The sequence below is a fragment of the Rhopilema esculentum genome, chromosome 8, assembly GCF_057945365.1.
Source record: "Rhopilema esculentum isolate cy_ngs chromosome 8, ASM5794536v1, whole genome shotgun sequence".
NCBI lineage: Eukaryota > Metazoa > Cnidaria > Scyphozoa > Rhizostomeae > Rhizostomatidae > Rhopilema > Rhopilema esculentum.
In genome coordinates, this window is record NC_142822.1 from 2098998 (window position 1) to 2117812 (window position 18815).

At 36.0% G+C, this 18815-nt stretch overlaps 1 protein-coding gene and 1 long non-coding RNA gene across 8 annotated transcripts in view; one reads left to right on the forward strand and one right to left on the reverse strand.

Annotated features, from left to right (window-relative positions):
• Positions 1–18815, forward strand: part of LOC135695072 (cellular tumor antigen p53) — a 44621-nt gene that overhangs the window by 17754 nt on the left and 8052 nt on the right. For 5 of the 7 annotated variants that reach the window (XM_065214025.2, XM_065214026.2, XM_065214024.2 and 2 more), the window contains 3 exons: positions 4992–5041; positions 7149–7198; positions 18305–18580. In XM_065214025.2, coding sequence (XP_065070097.1) covers positions 4992–5041; positions 7149–7198; positions 18305–18580 — 376 coding nt within the window. Of the gene's footprint in view, positions 1–4991; positions 5042–7148; positions 7199–10048; positions 10815–10835; positions 14737–18304; positions 18581–18815 lie in introns of those variants that run through there. The other 2 variants (XM_065214027.2, XM_065214028.2) reach the window with 2 other exon arrangements.
• On the reverse strand, positions 1608–18305 carry LOC135695075 (uncharacterized). The gene is made up of 3 exons (XR_016143941.1): positions 15487–18305; positions 8224–8334; positions 1608–7245 (listed from the first exon to the last, which is right to left on the reverse strand). It is a non-coding gene; the product is annotated as an uncharacterized LOC135695075 (long non-coding RNA).

Below are 18815 nucleotides of genomic sequence, written 5' to 3' on the forward strand. Positions count from 1 at the left end.
TTGCAGTCAGATTTGCCGAGACACTATTTTTTATTAGTACGAAATAATTTTTAATATGACTCGATGTTTTTACTTTTTGCTTGATGTAAGGTTCTAAATATTGTTCTTTTATCAACATTGATTTTTTACGTCTACTTGCTATAAACTTTCGTCCGTAAGAACACTAAACAACAGTTTTGCAAGACTTTATAAGCAGCACGGTTGATTTGAGAAAAATTTCCAGAAATATAGTTCTGTTTTTTCTTCTAAATTTTTCATATAAGACAAGCTAAGTACTTACCATGTTCTTAATTTTTGGGAAAATCGGTTCCCGGTGCACTTATGAAAAAGTTTAGTCTTTAGTAGGCGGAGTATTGGGATTCATCTCGTGGACTTTGTCTTGATTTGAACATTATCTAGTTTTTTATTTAATCACAGCGACAACTGCCTGAGCATATGTCAGAGCTGAGTTGCATTTGAAAAACAATGCAGTATCCTGAGATAACGTTTTAAAAAAATTGGTTTTTACAATTTAGGGTATTCTTGAAGAGCTTGTCTGCTTCACATTGCAGCTATCATTAATAACCATTTCATCTTTGCAAAAGTTTTTAACATGGTTAAAAGCACTTTTCACGTCATGAATGTCCTTCTAGTGACCTTATTTTCCTGGCATCAGCACTGTTGAAATGATCTGTTACCCATTTAGATAGCTTTCCTTTACTTTCATAAACATTCTGTATTTGTCAATGATCCTTGCTTCCTTGAAATGAGAGCTTTCCACTTATTGCTTTCCTGGTCCTCTAGGAAATTCTTAAAGCCTGATTTCCATGTCGGAACACAAATCGAAGTCTCCAATGTGATGATACAATTGCGCTAATTTGTTGTTTCCTTGGTAACACAGGCAATTTATCGCTGCCTTTTAAATTTTACTCTGCAATCGAGACCCATATTTTCTCACTTCGTTAAGGTGGACCCCCATTTTGTTAACCCTCCGCCTTTATTCAGTTTTTTACTTAGCTACGACCTCCCCATTCCCTATCTCAGCAGAGTACCGTCATCTGCCTTGGGGATGCCCCTTGACTGCTTCCTTGTAAATCTTTGAACCCTGCGTGTTTTAGGCTGTCTCGATTTTTTTCAAGCAACTTTTATAGATCTTCTTCAACAAAGAGCTTCTTCATTGTATGGAACGGAAGACTATTGCTTCAGAATAGGCCGTTGTCCTGTCGTGGTTTAAAACAGCGTACCCTTTGCAAACCTTTGGTGACCCGGAACTGTGTAAAATTTGACCCGTTGCTTCATTGCTCAGCTGACTTCCATCTACTTCCTGGATTCCTTCAGAAAAATTTCTGCGTAGGCAGATTTCAAAGTAATTTATTGAATTTCGACCATGAAGGAAGAGTTTGAGGCTGATATGCCTCTTGATTCGACATTCTTGTTTCGGTAAGACTTTAGGTCGACTATTTTTCCAATTTTTTTGCTTCATTTATATCTCCCATTCTGTTTTAGCCCGCTGTTAGTGTTTTTGGTTCAGTCAAGTCATTATTTATTAATGCATGGCAGCCAGGATTAGGGTGCACAAAGATTTCTCATATAATTCTTTAAGTTTCGGCCATTTTGATGGCGAATAATTTAAGTTTTAGGTATTTCAGCTGATGCAGCTTCATCACGCGTTAAACATTTTACATTAGCTTTGAATCTTATTTGATGAAGCAAAGACTCCTATAACAACCAATACGTGTTGTATTCGATGTGGGGAGTTCTGGCTTAGCAAACCTTTTAGACTTTGAGAACTGGACTTTTTGCCTTTTGACGTCATAAATTTTGGAAATCGTAACGAGAAATGTTGCCTTTTTACATTAGTTTTTGAAGTAGTAGCCACGTCCAGCATACTCGAAAGTTATGTAAAACCGTTTGTATACTTTCTTAAAGTTGTCTTTGTAGAGTGAGAGTATAATTTTCAAGGTCTAATGTTGAGTTTCAACTTACGCTACCATTTTCAAATTAGGTTTGGTTGATGCCAGTTTCCTGCTGTCTTGGATAGGAATACAGTGATCTATGATTTGAAAACATATCAACCAACTGCTGTCATCTTTACCGTCGTTTTGTATTCTGAGCCTCTGTTTGTTCAATGTGAGAAATCCAATACTGGATACACTATCCTCTCTTTAGATATTTAGGCCTATGTCCGTATTCAAGGCTCTTGTCACCTTGTCGGTTGTTTCCTTAAACATTTACTTATGGCATGTTCAAATTTGCAGTATCGTATAAGTAGGCCTTCTTAAACTGATTTGGATTTTTCTCTAGGTTATATAATTTTTCCTCACACTCTAGCCACGGTAGTCTAAACATCAATTCAGATTTTTTTTTATCGAGATTTTCTACTCTTGTTTTATTGATATAACTTGCCATTTTCGTACCAGATTTTTGTCTAGATTTCGTGGTTGGTATTTTTTCTGTAGTCAGAGTGTTTTATCCTTCGCACTTTTTTTAGTATTTTGTCCTTCGCAGATCTTAGTTGTCGATTATTTGCAGGAAAGTCTTGATCATAGAAGCAACTTTCTTCTAATTTGATTTCGTTTACAAACAATTCGTTTTTTCAGCAGTTTTGTGATGACATGTCATTGCAACTGGAAATTTACTAGCATTTTGCAATATTTGCATATTTTTGGTATTCCTTTCTCATTGTTTCCTACCGACACAATCTTGATTTCTAAGAAACCTTGTTACCTATTATTGACACTGCGATATAAGGCAGAAGGCGTAGGGTCGCAAATTTTGGACTTTAAAGAAACAATTCTTGGAAATCCGGAAGTTGCGTAATACTGTATAGACTTTTCGTATAGAATTAACAAATGACAAGCTATCATACAAGTATAGGGTTTAATTTATCTTCGATGACTACACTTACTGTGATTAGTGATCATAGCAACATTGTTTTATCCTTTAATAATATTATCGACGATTGTTTTAATATATAGGTATTAGTGATTTGTAATCGTAGGATTATTGATTAACTCGTGATTGGTGATCGATGAAAATTGATTTATGGTTTGTTGCAGTTATTGATGATTTTGGTAATATCGATTGTGAGTGATTGGTGATAGTGGGATTATTGATTCACCCGTGATAAAAAACATTGGCTCATCCTTTATTACAGTTATCGATGGTTTTCGTATGGATATATTGTTATAATGTGAATTTATAAGTTATTGGTGATTGTAGGATAATTGATTTTACCATTATTGATTTAGGCATCTTTTATGATTTAGGTTTAGGTTCTTTTAGGATTTAAAGATTTATGATATCAGTCAGTGATGATTTTCAGCATTTTTATCGTAACTACATTAATAATTACTGTTAATCGTATAAATATAAATTCATTAATGTATATTTGGTAACACGTTGAATGCAACTTTACATGCTGATACAGACACTTAGTGAATGTATTTGAAGAAACTAAAGCTCATTTTAAAGTTTTCCAAGTTATGAGAAAACTAATGCCATATACTTCTTGGTTTTTTCCATTTAGACAAGTTCTCTTTTGTGAGTGCCTGGTTTTTGCTCTGCTTTGAAGAACATTTTCACATCATCATGAATCGTCTTCATATCTATTGTGTCCAAAGCCTATTAAAGAAGTGTTAATGACCTATCTATTTTTAATATCGGTCAGAGTTAAGTTTAAATCCAAAATAATCCAATTTTAAACCTGATCACACCCTAAAGTGGTTTGTATTGTGGCTTCCTATGTGTTTACCGAAACGGAACTGTTATATGGGAGAAATTTTCAAGATCCTGCAATTTCTGCCTTATATTTTTTCCCAGTTGGAAAAAATTGTTAAGTCTCAGTTAAGTCTTGCTTTTAAAAAATGACTACCATCCCGTCACTTTTCCCTGCCGTTGTCAATTGCTTGCTTTTTTCATGACAAAAGCAACCTTTTTAGAAGACAATTAAACTTGTATTTGAGCAGGAGTAGTTGGGAATGGGCAGAATCTTTTGCAGAAGCGGTTTCTTGCAGGAGTTTTTTGCCATGTAGGGATGCTTCGTTGGCAAATTTTCAGACCTTTTGGCAAATAAATGATGGCTCTCCTATTTTTTTAGAAAATTGGACCAGAGCCCCCCCGCCCCCCCCCCCCCCTTGAGCCAAATTGCTGGTGGCGGCACTGAACCCATTGAAGATCTCATTTAAGTTAGATTGACGAAGTAAGATCGTGTGAATGCCTCCAGGCAGCTAGAGAGCTACTACAAAAATCAGACTCCTTATCCTGTTCTTTTTAACTGGAGTTTGGCAATTGAGTTTCCTGAAGGTTCTTGAATGAAATGATGTTCGACTATAGAAAAAGTAAATTAGGAAAAATTTTTACACGGTGCAGAATAAGGGGAGAGAGTGGTTTATTCACAAATAATTTTATACTTAATAATTTTATAAATGATTTTTAATGGAACAGTCATTGTTTAATTGGTTATCTTATTAGAAGTTTCACTTTAGGATCTATGAACAGCCAGAAACTGTTAAAATATTTTTAAAAGTCTGTTCATAGTTTAGGATATCATTGGCTTGTCTTTAATCGAAGTGTGATATTATAGTATTGAAGACACTTATACATATAGTATTTGCATTGAAATGAACCCTAAGGTAAGGTTATTTAGTTTGTGTTGTCAGTGGTCTCAAAAATTTATTTATATAATATTTATTTATTTATTTATTTATATAAAAATGTATTTATTTATATAAAAATTTATTAATTTATATAAAAATTTATTTATTTATATTTATTTATATAATAGTAGGCTCATCTTTAGAAACTCTAAAAGACAGTAAAATGGAGTGTTTGGAAAAATGTCGCCTGCACTATGTAAATTCGCTCTTATTTTTCTTCTTCTTCTCTAAATCTTTTTATCCTTTTGTTTCCTGTATCAATATTTTCCTTTCCTATAATATCTATTAAGTGTCTTCGAGTGATTTTCACACGTTTTCCTTCTACATAACCAATGTTTTTTTTTCATTCTCTAGAATGCCAGAATCAGCCACATTTTTTCAGCATTTATTGTCTCAACCCAGTGGTAAGTATATTTTTTTTATTTTTCGTAATAACTAACTTTTTGATTTGCAAAAATTCCACTTTTCATGCATTTAAATAGTGCTCTAAATGAAAATGCGAAAATTGTATAATCTTACCACTGCTTGAAAAGGTTTAACGGGATTTCGCAGAAACAGCATGGTTGTTGGACTAAAAAGCTAACTTATAAAAACTAAGATGTAATATGTTCAAAAGCAACACAAAATCCAGTGACTGTCAAGCCGTTATTTGTTATGTTTCAATAAAGAAATTCCAAATTAAATTATCATTTGGTCATGTATTATCGATCAGATAATAATTATGTAAAGAGATAACGATTAGATAATAATTAGGATCATACACAAAATGATAATTTTGCGAAATCATATTTTTCATTTTATTTCAATGATAGCCAGCGATGTTTTAAGACTATTTTCAAATAAAATATAGCAGAAATTCGTGTTGTTCTTTAGGGAACACTTGTCAAGTTAATAGCAGAAAGCAAAGTATTCCTTCCCTAGAATTGTTTGTCTTGTGAGTTATATATCCTTGCTTGTAAGCACTATGTCCCGTCAGTCAACCGTGCAGAGTTAACAATATGATATGCAGCGAGAAAACATTGAATATTAGCCTTTCATTGCCGATTGGATACCTAACAATAGGTCTATTGTGTAGTCCAACCAATGGGAACTTTAAATGGCCAGCGAAATGCTTCGGGACGTAGTGCCTTAAACTTTATCTTGCATGGGATAATTTTTAAACCTAGTTTATGAAATGGTTCGAAAATTTGGCGAATTAACAAGGTATTTTAGTCAGCGGTAAGAAGAGCAGATAATCTTCTTAAAATTTGAAAATTCCATCGATCATGCATGTCATTCGACTTTTCCTGCCAACCGGAAGCTTTTAAACGGATTTGATCATCATAAGGCTGGTGATGCAGTCTTTGAGATCATTTTGATCAGGTTTGGATGCCGTCGGTCGTTTACAGTCTTTAAAAGTCCCATTTTAAAATAACCATGCTGGGAATATACTAGATTGTCATTTATTCATAACAGAAAACGTATTTATTAGCTTCCAATCCACTTGTTAATGCTGTCAATCATTGGTCTATTGAAAAATGTTTTTATAGTTTTTAATCCAATTTCAGCTCTGTAAAACCTCAAATTTTGGTTTACCAAAGAAGATCATTAATAAACGATTGGCCTTTGTTGTCTTGTTTCCAAAACTTTTATGACCCTTTTTCGCCAAAATTACATTAATGTTGTTTTGCAGTTCATAGTAGTTTTCACCATATTGATTCTCTTCTCATTATTTTGATATTGCCAGTTTCTGCATCATATTAATTTGGGCTCTTTGCCCTTGGGAAAGATAACACACGAATTTTCGCTTGTTGTTGTTACATTTTGTTGTTGTTACCCAAATGGGCCACAATAAATTCAGACAACCATATATGATTCCGTTAGCATATGCAATAAACCTTTGATTAAAAACTCCAACCTCCATAGGACCAAGAGATTGCGATTTTTCACGTTGTCGAAAGGGGGAGGGAGGGGGGGGTTTGGCAAGGAGAAGGCTATATTAGTTTGGCTAAGCGAATTTTCGAGGTATCGGGGGTTCTAGTTATCCGAATATAGAGCTCACAAGTAATTTCCAATAATTGTCTTATCAAATATGATAAATGTTCACCACCTGCAGGGAACTACTACTTCTAGAAACTCGTAGCTTATCAATCGTCGATTTTCTTTAACAGATACTTGAAATAATCTAACAATCTCAAACGCAAATTTTGCCACGGGCCAATGTTCTTCTTTGATTAATAATCTGAACCTCGGGTATTCTTGATGTTGTTTTTACTAAGACCACTTAGCATAATATTTCCAGAAGCACGGTTCATTCGCTGATAAAATCTGTTCTGTTTTGTTAATTTATAAAATGTTTCAAAAACACGTTGTTTTTCTTTTGAAATTTTATCTAAGACAGGGATGTTCTTACATTTTTCTTATTTTACGGCAAATCAAGCCTAGGTGTTCTCATTAAGTGTATAATTATAAAAAAGTGTACTTAACATCAGAAATCGTGTGTAATAAATTTTCGTCCAATTTCCTTTTTAGAGAGCCCGAGCATCGTCAATTCTCAAGATCCAGAGTATAGCGGAAGCCCGGTAAGTCATTGCTGATCCTCTTAATGATTTGCCATTGTTGCTCTGTTCTACAAGGACAAGAGCATTGCAAGATAACAAAATATCTCCAGACAATGTTTATGCTAGGGCAGTGCAGTAGCAGAGTCCAGAAAGGTTGTTAACCTTCCTCCAGACAAAACATCCCAGAAAGCAAACGTTCCTCAGAAAACAGTAGAAAGTGGGCGTGGCTTGGGTGTGTCATTGGAGCTTCTATTGTTTTTCGTGGACCTTTCCCCGGTCAGTGGCCGTGCGACCGTAATGTTTTCCTGACTCTGTGCAGTAGTTGGTGGAATATTTTAAATGAAAATGAACCAAAAGTTTTACATGATTACAACGTGTAATGGTGCAAATTCAGATAAAGTGTTCCACTTTCGATAACAAGAGAATTGCAAAACGATGAACATGCTATATATTATATATGAAAAATAAGTGGCTTGATTTTGGCTTTGTTTGGTTTGGAAAAATGATCGATTTTAACGATGAACGAACAGTTCGAAAAATAATTGCGAGAGGGAAATCACTTTATGTAAATATCGAACATCTATGGTGAAAATATTATTTCTTATTAGACAATCCCCAGAAATCTTATTGCTTTGGTGGAAATATCGTATCCTTTGAATACCAAAGTCGTTAATAGAAAAAATACAAAACTATTAACGAACTAAAACACACTGACCCGAATGAAAAGTCGCTAACAAGATGAGCAAAATTTGGTATGGCATTCGAAGCTATTAATAGGAAACCATTGGCTGCTTTGAAAAGCAGAAGTTTCACAAGGTTCTTTTGGCTGGCTTGTCCATCACTTGTAGACTTTTTTTTAAACGTCAGTGATCTTTAAGATTAGAGTTTGCCCTATTACTGTACTGTTATTAATGGTCCTAAAGCTGGTCCTAAGAACCACCCACCTTTGAGAAAGGCTTTGACCTGACTTATTAAATATATAAAGATTTAAAACAGACGTTCATTCTAGCATAAATTGAACCGTTTAAACTCGAGGGAAATATTACCTTTCCACTTTGAGTTCAGCCTTTATGGGTATAAGCAGCACAGTCTACCAACTTATCTTCATTTCCATAACTGTTACCATGCTCGGGCATAACCATCTCGGAATCATTTTCCTATAAATAAAAATCTTAATAAAAAAATTGGTATGAATATGTTGCAAAACTTACCTCGCCTGATAAAATAAGTTGATCATTTGGTTTAAATCTATCAAGAAGTTTTAAGAAGGATTAAATCAAGGATTGGACGGATGTTTTAATTTAGTTTTACAAATAATTTGTGATGTAACAACGGCTTATGGACATTTCAGGTTATGCGTCGGCTTTGATCAGCTGCTATGTTTTTATCTGTCTAAACCAACTGTTAACAGATACGCTTTTAATACGTATCAAAATAAATATGCAAAAGGCCCCCCGAAGTCCAAGCAAGAAAATTTCCGGTAAGGTGTCCGGCATATTGTGCAATGCAGACCCCTTGCAGCATGTCTCTGTTATGCCTTATAATTTTTTTTTCATTTTATGATTATATGTACTTATTGCGGCTTTTCCTTGTAGCAGTCCTTCTTTAACAATGTTGAGGAACGTTGGTCTTGTTTTATTTCAATAATGCAAAGTGCTGAAGGTTCCTTTTGCAAATAATGTGTTTGTAAAAAGTCCTCCAGTAAGCGTTTTATTGTTTCCGCATTGTTATTATTGGTGTTAAGGTAGGACTATATCCTTAAAAGACGACCGAAGTTCATTTGTTTGGAGAAACTATTTGCGCCTGGTCGCCAAACCGTTTTACTGTATGAAAAAACGCTAACACGAAACATGAGACGGATTTTGATTTATGACGGAACCTGTTTTTTATTGTCATTTGGACGTGTTGCAGGGACATTTCTGACTCATTTTGATACGTAGTTATTAAGAAAAAACTACAACCCTCACAGAAATGCCGAATGCCTTGATTGGGAGGGGTGTTAGTTTGTTTGGCAAAAAATTTTTGTTTGGCCTTGAATTGCCAATTAATTCTTTTCTGGCATTTTAATAAATCGGTTTTTGCGAGGGACAAATCATTTCTTATTTCTGTAGACTTCCAATGACCAAAAATTGGGCGTGAGCTGTTTTGGGCTATCCTTCTCTTGTCCGCTCGACAATACTGAATCCAATACACACATTTTTCAAATAAGAAAAAATTGACTTTTGCTGAGACTCGCAATTCTAAGATTTTGGGATTCTAAGCCTGAAATTATACTTAAATCATTCTTAAGCGACAGAACATATAGATTTCGTCAGAGCAAGATGGGAAAATGTTCATGGCCTTTTTCAAGGGCCCGGGGCGGGGTAACTTCAATAGCAGAGGACGGGGATGTCCCATTTTGAAATTTGAAAACATACCCTAAGATTTATAAATTTTCCAAAAACCTTAGATCAAAATTTAGATATACCATAAAATGCATACCCTTAAATTTAAATTTGCAAAAACCCAGCAACTCAGTCAAATAAATGAAAACAGTTATATTTCTTTTAAAAATGATACCCTAAAATTTAAGAACATGCTAAAAATCTGACCATGTTTGGTTTTACCAAAATCGATACCCTAAAATTTTCTTCATGACAATCGGTACCTTAAAAATTGGCACATCCCATAACATTTAATGCGGAAGTTACCCCCCCCCCCCCCCCACTTTCTTTGGGGACAAACCTTTCTTTATCCTAAGAGGAGGACAGAAACCTATTGATTAAAACAATGGAAAGTCACTGGAGCTGCCGGAGGAATTGCCCCCCCCCCCCTCTAGTTAGTATGCTGAAAAAGGCCCTAAAAATGTAGTAAGTTTGCTCTCTTAATCATGAAACAATTTTTGGAAATAAAATATACTATCACTTTGTCTCATTAATTGTTGTGTTGAAGTCACTGAAAACACTGTTTTCTTTATTCTAGCTATTATACTAAATTTATTCATAAATTTCATCAACTTTGGGCCAAATATTCTTATAAGATTTATTCTTAAAGAAAGAAATGTGCACCGTTTTAAGTACTGCATTGGCTCTCGCCGTTAATTCCAAGGTTCTCATTTTTGCCTTCCACTTTAAATTGGAATTGAGTTAATTTTTTCAATGCACCTACAGATCTAGTCATTCTCAACCAGATGAATTCTAAACTTATAATGTCAATGACACTTAGCCTTAACACTTAACGCTAAGTTTTTTGATAACACAACGAAGAACGTTTCCGAAAGATTTAATTATAGCATACAAGTAAATATTATGTTTTCAGCATTGATTTGCCTCGGGTATAAGGCTTTTACTAGCTAGACGGTGTCATGTCGAGTCGAAAACCGCATTTGCCTTTTTGCTCTGAGATCAATGTTAAAGTGGTTTTGCACATACAGAGGTTATATTCACTACCGTTACCCCCTGGTTAACCTTATCGTCGTCTCGAGGCTTGAACAATAGCCTCTTTTGTGCGGCGCTGGCCTTTATATAGTCAAAAACAAACCGTAGAGCGATTTACGACGTATTATTGCCTGGAACAGCTTAGCACCGTCATGTTGAAAGCTAGACTTTTTTCAATGTTTGGAATCGATGATTTTCCTACAGAGGACCTCGACTTGCAGGTAAATATAATCTCGATTTTCACAGACGAAAAAACGTGGACGCAAACAATTGTGGTTCTGTAATCGAAAACACTGTCTTCGCTGTATGCATAGATCATCGTGGTTGCACGCTTCATTGTGTAAAATATCGTTAGCTTTGTCATTTATGAACATTTTGAACAAAATGGTAACTAAATTACTGTTTTTAAGTTACATTGCGAGTGCAGAATACCCGGATCGACACTAATGTCGTGTTATTCGGCTTCTTCAACTTTTTCGAATCTGTCAATCATGCATGTATCAAGTGCGTTCGCCTTCAAGTTGGCACTAAAATTCAGAATTCAACGTGCGAAAACTATTTCTTGTGTTAGTCAGCTTTCATTCAGACTGCAACAAATAGATTTCCGGTTGGATCGGGGCGAAAATTTGATGCGAAGGGTACTTCATAAAACAAGAGGAATGTAAATATTCGACATGTATCCCTGCAAATTTGCGTGCTGTTTGTAAAATAAACAGATTTAGCACTGTTCTGTCTATATGTTTTAATAAACTAAATGAATTGATGAAAACGGGCATTCATCTACTGCTCTTGTCTAAATTAAACTTGAATTGGTTTATCTTGCTTTATCGTCAAAAAAACACCGATTTGCTGTTACGAAATATCGTCTTAATCCATGAAACGACTAAATTTTATAGTCTAATTATATAATAAATATACACTTTAACTTTTAAAGGGAATCATTGTCACACTACCATATTTCTTACACCATTGACTTTGGTGTTGGGTTTAAATGGCTATGGCAACAGCTTTTATCGCGCTAGTTCGCCCTTGTTTCTTGCGATGATTCTTTGCTCAGTTTGCAAGTGAGTGCCGTTTATCAATTTATCAAGTTGGGAAGATGCCCACCACTGATTTATAGAATTATTATAAGATAGAATACTTTCTGATGCCAGTAACGCATGTCTAATGAGTTGCGGAGATAACTGTCTCTGTGCAGTGAAAGAGAGGCCTGGCACGTGGATCAACGTAATTTTCGAATGGGGAATTATCTAGCGACAATATTCCCCATGCGATGTAGTTATTAGTGTTGCTCAAATCTGCAAGGGGCCCAACGTGGAGTCTTGCTCGCCCCCTTAAATGGTAGTTTTCATAACGGTTGTTAACACTCATTTTGAGTTAAGTTGATAAATATTGAATGATGCGGCGAACCTCAATTTGTTGTCTGGGCAGGCCCTATCAATGAATTTTCTTCTTTCATTTACAATGCAATCCTTCATATAGTTATCCTTCGGTATACCTTGTGTCCGGTGGTTGCTGCGTGGGATATGATGCAAAGCTTTTACTTGCGTTATGTTGTTGATACCCATGCTCCATTCGCAAGACTTCCTGCTTTTTATTAGACTTATGCTTTTTTTATTATTACACATTTGTAAACATTTTTCGAGACCCTCCCACGTGGCTAACTGTTTTATTAGTGCAGATTTATATAGTTGAAAATTTTTTTATATATAAATGATTGTAGGCTGCTTCCATAACTCATTCTTACGTTTGGTGCTTAAATGTAACCTCTGTTGACGGCCCAATTGTAGGTAAGCGCATGCTATAGAGGGCACTTATCCTGGGCCAAAATTCGAAATATTGGATTGGGGATTTCTATTTTGCTGTTTTAAGACTGTACCGTGTTGCCAAGGCGTACCCTTTTAATTTTTATTTGAACAGAGGGGCTTGGGTTTCTAACATTTAGAAATTTCCTTTACTCTACCTTTTAATAGGGGCACGTACCCGTGGTGGCCCATGATTTTGAACGCCTGTCTAGGCTTGTAATTCTTTGGAAATAACATGGATGGTTACCCTAAAAAAGTTAAAAACAGAACCGAAATGATGAAGTTTGTCGCTTTTTGGCATTACTAAGGTTCATTTGAAACGGAACTCTACGAAAGTCTGCAACCTTTTTTACTCGTAGGTGAATTTCTAGGGGCACAGTCGGTCAGGTTCCATGTTAAAACAAATAGCTCGCGCGGGCGGTGACGCGGTTGCCTTGTAGACCGCGGAGTAGTCGCCTGGTCACAAGACTTTTCAGTTCAGTGGACTTTGCTCTGCGTAAGACTGCCAGTGCAAATTAATAAAGCCTTGGAAGGAAGATGCGATTTTGATAAAGTCTAGCGACAAAGGTGTATGACTGAGGGGCTCTGTGTTGTTTGCGTTATTGGACAGTGAGCATGTGCAGAATGTCAGCCTTTTTCTTAGCAATAACCAGGTTCTTTTCACGCCTTTATTCCGTTGTTTGATTAAGTTGAAAATCTTTCAGAAATGCTTGCTCTTTCTAATCATTTGTACTCGGGTGTTGGTTGTTATTAAGTCTTATCAAAGAGGAGTTTTCCACCACTAATGTTATAAAGGAGTACTAACAGATTAAAAGATATGACTTCAGCTGATCGTGTTTGTACGGAAATAAAATGCAGATGCACCACCTATCATGCATCGTTGCGTCACAGGGGACCTAATGTTTTTGGGGGACCTAATGTTTTGCCCTATTTAACGTACTATAAGGGTTATACCGTTCATGCAATTTTGCATAAATTATCATGTTAATTTAGAGTAATCGGCAAGGGCAGCCGGAAAGGCGGGCACACTTTTCTGTTTAAGATGAAGTCCATCAGAGCCTCAAAAAGGTGTTGAAAGCCTTTCATGTTTAGGGGATGTATGATAGAAAGGGAGCGATTTGGAAGGGGCATGTTGCCTCATATGAAGAATAGAGCTTTTATACTGTTAAAAAAGAAACCAGGAAATTTGCTACTTAATTACAGAACCATACAATGTTTCGAGTTAAGCAAAACTTATTAAGGTGGTCATAAACGGTTTTTACATAAAAGGATTCCCTAACCTCCCCTACTCTTTGTGTTGAATGAAAGAGAAGTGGTCTTGTGTCATTTAATCTTGTTGGTTCTTGTTGATTTGGACTTACATGTCTTAGTTAGTTCATATTTTCATGCATGCATTGACTCAGCAAGTAAAATGAATGGAGTTATCTGCGAGTAATTTCTGTAGAAATGACATAAAATAAGCAGAAAATTTTTTGTGCCAAGATGTTCTGCTAAACGTCACAGATAAAAAAGATGCCGTCATTGATAAGCCACTCGCATATCAAGGGGGTGTGAACTCTACTCGATTTTTTATCGTCCCTTCTCATCTCGATGTTTATTTTGAAAACTTTATTTGCTGTTTGCTGTCTGGCTCATTTAATCGCTTTGAATCAGCATAAACACGACAAGCGTTCCGGCCCGATCGCTTTTATCGAAAAATTTGCTCACATGAAGCAGCAGTGTGTGATGTGCATTTCTCGTGTACCTTATTCCTGTCTGCTACACCTTGAACTGGAAAATGTACCCCAGAGGCGTCAAGAAATGGCTGGTTTTGTTATCTTAAAAATATAAAGTTTTGCTGTTTCTTCAGTCATTTTAATATCAGATATCCCTCTCTGTTTTTGCTTTATTCAAAATTAGAAAAGATTGAAAACCTTGAGTTCTTGTTTAGTACAGTTCAGTTTTGGCTCATTCATTGGTTCTGTTATATCATAAAGCGAAATTCAAAACGTTCCTATAAATGTCCCCATTACCAATCACAGATTTTTTAAAAGGGCAAGCACTGCTTCGCTTTCAGTAATTTGTTTCCTTCAGCAAAGCCAACTGCTCTCCAACTGAAGGTATGGAAGGAAGAAGGAAGTCCGTTGTGAACTGTTTTTTGTCTTCAAAATATTTCACGTGACTTCAAAGGAGAGGATGCTGGTCTTGGGATGTCCTCTTTATCCTTTTGGCTATTTGTGGATATTCACCCATATCAAGGTTATTATTATCGAACAAGGCTTTTTTTATTAAAATAATTGAGTAATTGAGCGAGTCTGAATTTAAAGTATTGGAAACTGTTTGCTCACACATTGAGATGGTAAGTCTGGAAAATTTTTTTCTTGCCTTTCAGTATCAGATTCTATTCATTGCCTGTCTGTGGAATTTTCTGCATTTCTTCAATCCCAAAAACCAAAACGCTGTGTTTTTATTCTAGAATTATCAATATAGGTATTGTCGTAATTTTCTGTGAATTGATTTATTAAAAATTTTAATTGCTGGCGAAATGGAAATGGCTCAGTTTTCTACCAGATGATACTTTCATAACAAAGATAATTTTCTCACTTTCCGCCTTTAAAATCTCGTTTTAAAAATAGCGGGAAGTGACCCAGCGCCCGCATTCAAGAGTTTGTTATGGTCAGGTTCGACTGTATCAAAGGTGGGTTTCTCAGGACTGCCACTGAGCAAATGTTTCCTCCCTGAATCTAAAAAAAGTTAAGAAATAGAAAGACCAGTTCGATGTTTCTTTGATACTTCCTGTGTATGAGTTATGCCAACAGAGAAAATAACTGCTCAAGTTGACGAAGTTTTTAACTTGAATTTTGTAGAGTGTTTGTCTGGTATAAAAGCAACGTCAGATTACATAATCTGTGATTAAAAGGCCGTTATTTGGTTCATAGTTTTTTCTATTAAATGAAATCTGATAGGGAAAAGCTCTAAACATAAAAGATATTTTGTTTCAAACAAGTCTAGGAAACCCCATAAACGATCATTCTATCGATTGGTCTCGTGACTGCAAGAAATCACGTTGACAATATTGGAAAAGAGGCTTTTTGAAAATGACACTTACACGCTGGACATTGAATCGGTTGTTCCGTCTGTTGAAACGCCTCATGATTTCATCTTGGCTCTTTCTCAAAATCCATTAAAAAGCCATTCCTGCTTCAGCAACACACTCTCTCTTCATATGAAGCTACACAGAGAAGAAAATGCCCTAAATGGAGCTAACTTTATATCCTATTCCGAATCACGTTCAGGCATGCTGAAACACATAAAATTGTCTTCAGTCACCACCCATTATTGATGTCGAATTCGCTTCTGCACATATGCAAGAGCCTTTTTGACTTGTTTTTAATAACTTGTAGAAGGCAGAAGTGCCAACAATGTCTCGAGTGTGGTGAATTTTTCTCTTGTTATATCGCAGATACATATGTTTTTGCATCCCTTAATACCCAGGTTGCAGGGAACGCGACATTGACGGAAAACCACAGATTTAAAATGATCTCTTTGACACTAGATTTTCATGTTCAGGCTGCTGCATGCTCAGCCGCTGTGTAAGGATAGCAAATGAATGTGCTTGGAATGTGAGACAATATTTTAGAAATTCCAGTCTTGCTGTAAAGAGGTTTAGGAGTTTTGCATTACGTGTCAAGGTAACAGTGTACAGATAGTACTTTTTCATATCTAGAACAAGTTCTTTTCAATCAATAGAGGACTCCTTGGTATAACGTGAGAGTTTTAATAGTTATTTCATTTATTGTTTTATACATCATGTAATATTGGGTTTATTTATGGTGACCTCTCAACAGCGACGCTTGATGTATGTCTGTTAGCTAGCATCGATTCGATATCATCATTGTTGTTATACGCTTAGCCTATATTGGATCGTCCATTTTCCAAACTCGTGCACATGGAAAAACTGGATATTTGATATGATATAAAACTGAAAGACTGTTTTTTGTGTCCAACCAAAGACTAATTAAGTGTGGAACATTAATCAAACAAGGTCCATATGGGGGAGGGACCAATTCATCCTTACCCTTTAGAAAAAAGAGTTGTTATTTTATTGACATTTTAGATAGTAAGAAGCTCCGTTTTCCAATCTTTTGATTAGCTTACTCTCTGTGTCTAAGTAAGTTTTTGTCTCCAACGCCTTGAACTACAGAGAATTGTGACAATCTAAAAATTCTCTATTGCTTAGAAGACCAGGTGAAGCTGATCTCTGGCCCATATATTGTTCTCCTGATCTTATATTTTTAAGACAAAAAATATTACGCAAGCAGTTGTTTTATTTTATTATGCAATTGGATGCTTAGTAATTGCTTATCAAAATCTTTGCTCTGCTGCCCTGGAGTTTCCCACAGCGAAAATACAGCAGTGCTTGACTTTCTGTGAAAATGTTTTTTGGAATTTTTTGCCTTAAAAGAGATTACAGACACTGCTAAATATCTGGCAGGATTCAATAAGCTTTCTTCATTTTATAAAACAACTGTTTTTTGCGTAGAAATGAAGGACGGTAGAAAATGGGATGGGAGACAGGGAACAGTTGAAGAGGGGTTTTTGTTGAGAGGGGTACAGCTGATGATGAGATTAGTGGGCAGGTGGAGAGAGGAACTGGCTGAAAGAATAAGAGGGGTCAGGTAGAAGAGGGAGAGATGGAAAGAAAGAATGGGTAAAATGGTGAACGCCTTTTGGAATGTCCCCAGATTTTTGCCGGAATTGAATTATTTTTAGCTAGCGCCCATGTCTTTGCTTTATCTTGATATTAACATTCTGAATTGTTAGTTTTGCTGTAATTTTCAAGAATATTGTGCTGTATCAGAGCCGCTGGTTTGCACTCTTAATTATCCATGGAGATGTTGCTAAAGAAGGCGTCCGGAAGTAATACTTTTTGCTCTCTTTTAGTGTAATAGGTCGGTCTTTTTGTCGGAAAATTTGCAACCTTCGCCTTTTTAATGAGATTGCCGTCATTTTTATACACTATACCATGTTAAGTCTTTAGATTCAATCCGACACCTTGAACATTTGCTAACCGTTGCCTTTAGATTGCTTGTAAATTAGTTAAACATTTTCTTATAATTCAAAGTCAGTTCAGTTGAAGCGTGCTCTCTAAACAGTTTGCTATAGGATCTTGCACGTTCGTCGAAAACACATACAAGGTAGTTTACTTAGATGATATCTTTGTAAACGTCGATGAGCTGGAGTTTGTAACCTTCGTGCTCTATGTTGCCGCGTATAAGCCATACAACGGGAAAGACAAAGGCATTTTGTGCAAGCCCAGGCTAGTTTCCCTTCCTTGCGCATTTGAGATTAGTTAAATTGCTCGTATGCATGGATACTTCAAAACTCAAGCAATAAATAAGGGACATAAAAGTATTTTCCACCTCTTGCCGTATGGATAAACTCCCATTACGAAGGTTATTTTTAGGCTCTGAAAACTACTTCTGTTCATTGCCGGTAGAATTTGTCTCTGAAGTCTTGTTTAGTTAAGGTTCTAATGTCTCTGCTAATTTTCGTTCACAGAGGATTTAGCTAAAATCAGTTATCGATAAACTGATTAAAAATTTCATCTACTTCCATAAACCTATGGTAGATATTTTCCAGATTGCAAAGCGGTATACAAACCATGGGGCAATCGGTGGGGATGGGGGCTTGAATTTTTTAAATCTACTGCCCGCAACAATTTTTGAAACCTTTCGATGAATAGGTTATCGCCAACGTCCTTCTTACTAGTTTTTAGGGGTTTGCCAAGGGCCAACCGCCATATTTAAGCTCTTATCCACACCCAGGTCGGCAAAATTCAACATTCAATGCTTTGAATCAATGGGGTTTCTCTCTATTTTAACTTTTGAATTATTCGCAAACTCAAAGCATTTTTTCCATTTTAGCTACAGTTTTTAAACAACAACCAAGCCATTCCGCCTCAAACATCGCGATCGGCAGATCAAAGCAATTTCTACCAAGCCGCATCGCCACAAAATGAAGCGCAGTACCATTACAGCCAAATCAGCAACATGTACCATGCATCGCCAACTCACCCTGGCATGCCGTCGCCCAATAACATGACACCTACGTCTCCTAAAAAGAGCCCAACGATAGGTCAGGGCGGTGAACGACGCTTTAACTTCCCGAATCAACCACAGCAGATCACTTACGCACAGATGGTAAGTGCCCGTTTTCCCTTTGTATTATAATCAGAGCTATATGTTAATACTAGTGAGTTTTGCTTCTTGTTTCTGTGATATAAAATCTAAGTTATGAGATATTTTACGTAATTGGCGACCCGAATTCGATCGATTGATTCAGCAATCTTAGAAGAGATTAACCTCCCAGATTTAGCCTCCCTTTTCTTTGAGCCTCTCGTTCCGTGGAGATTATGAAAAGCTGAAATTGGGTTTG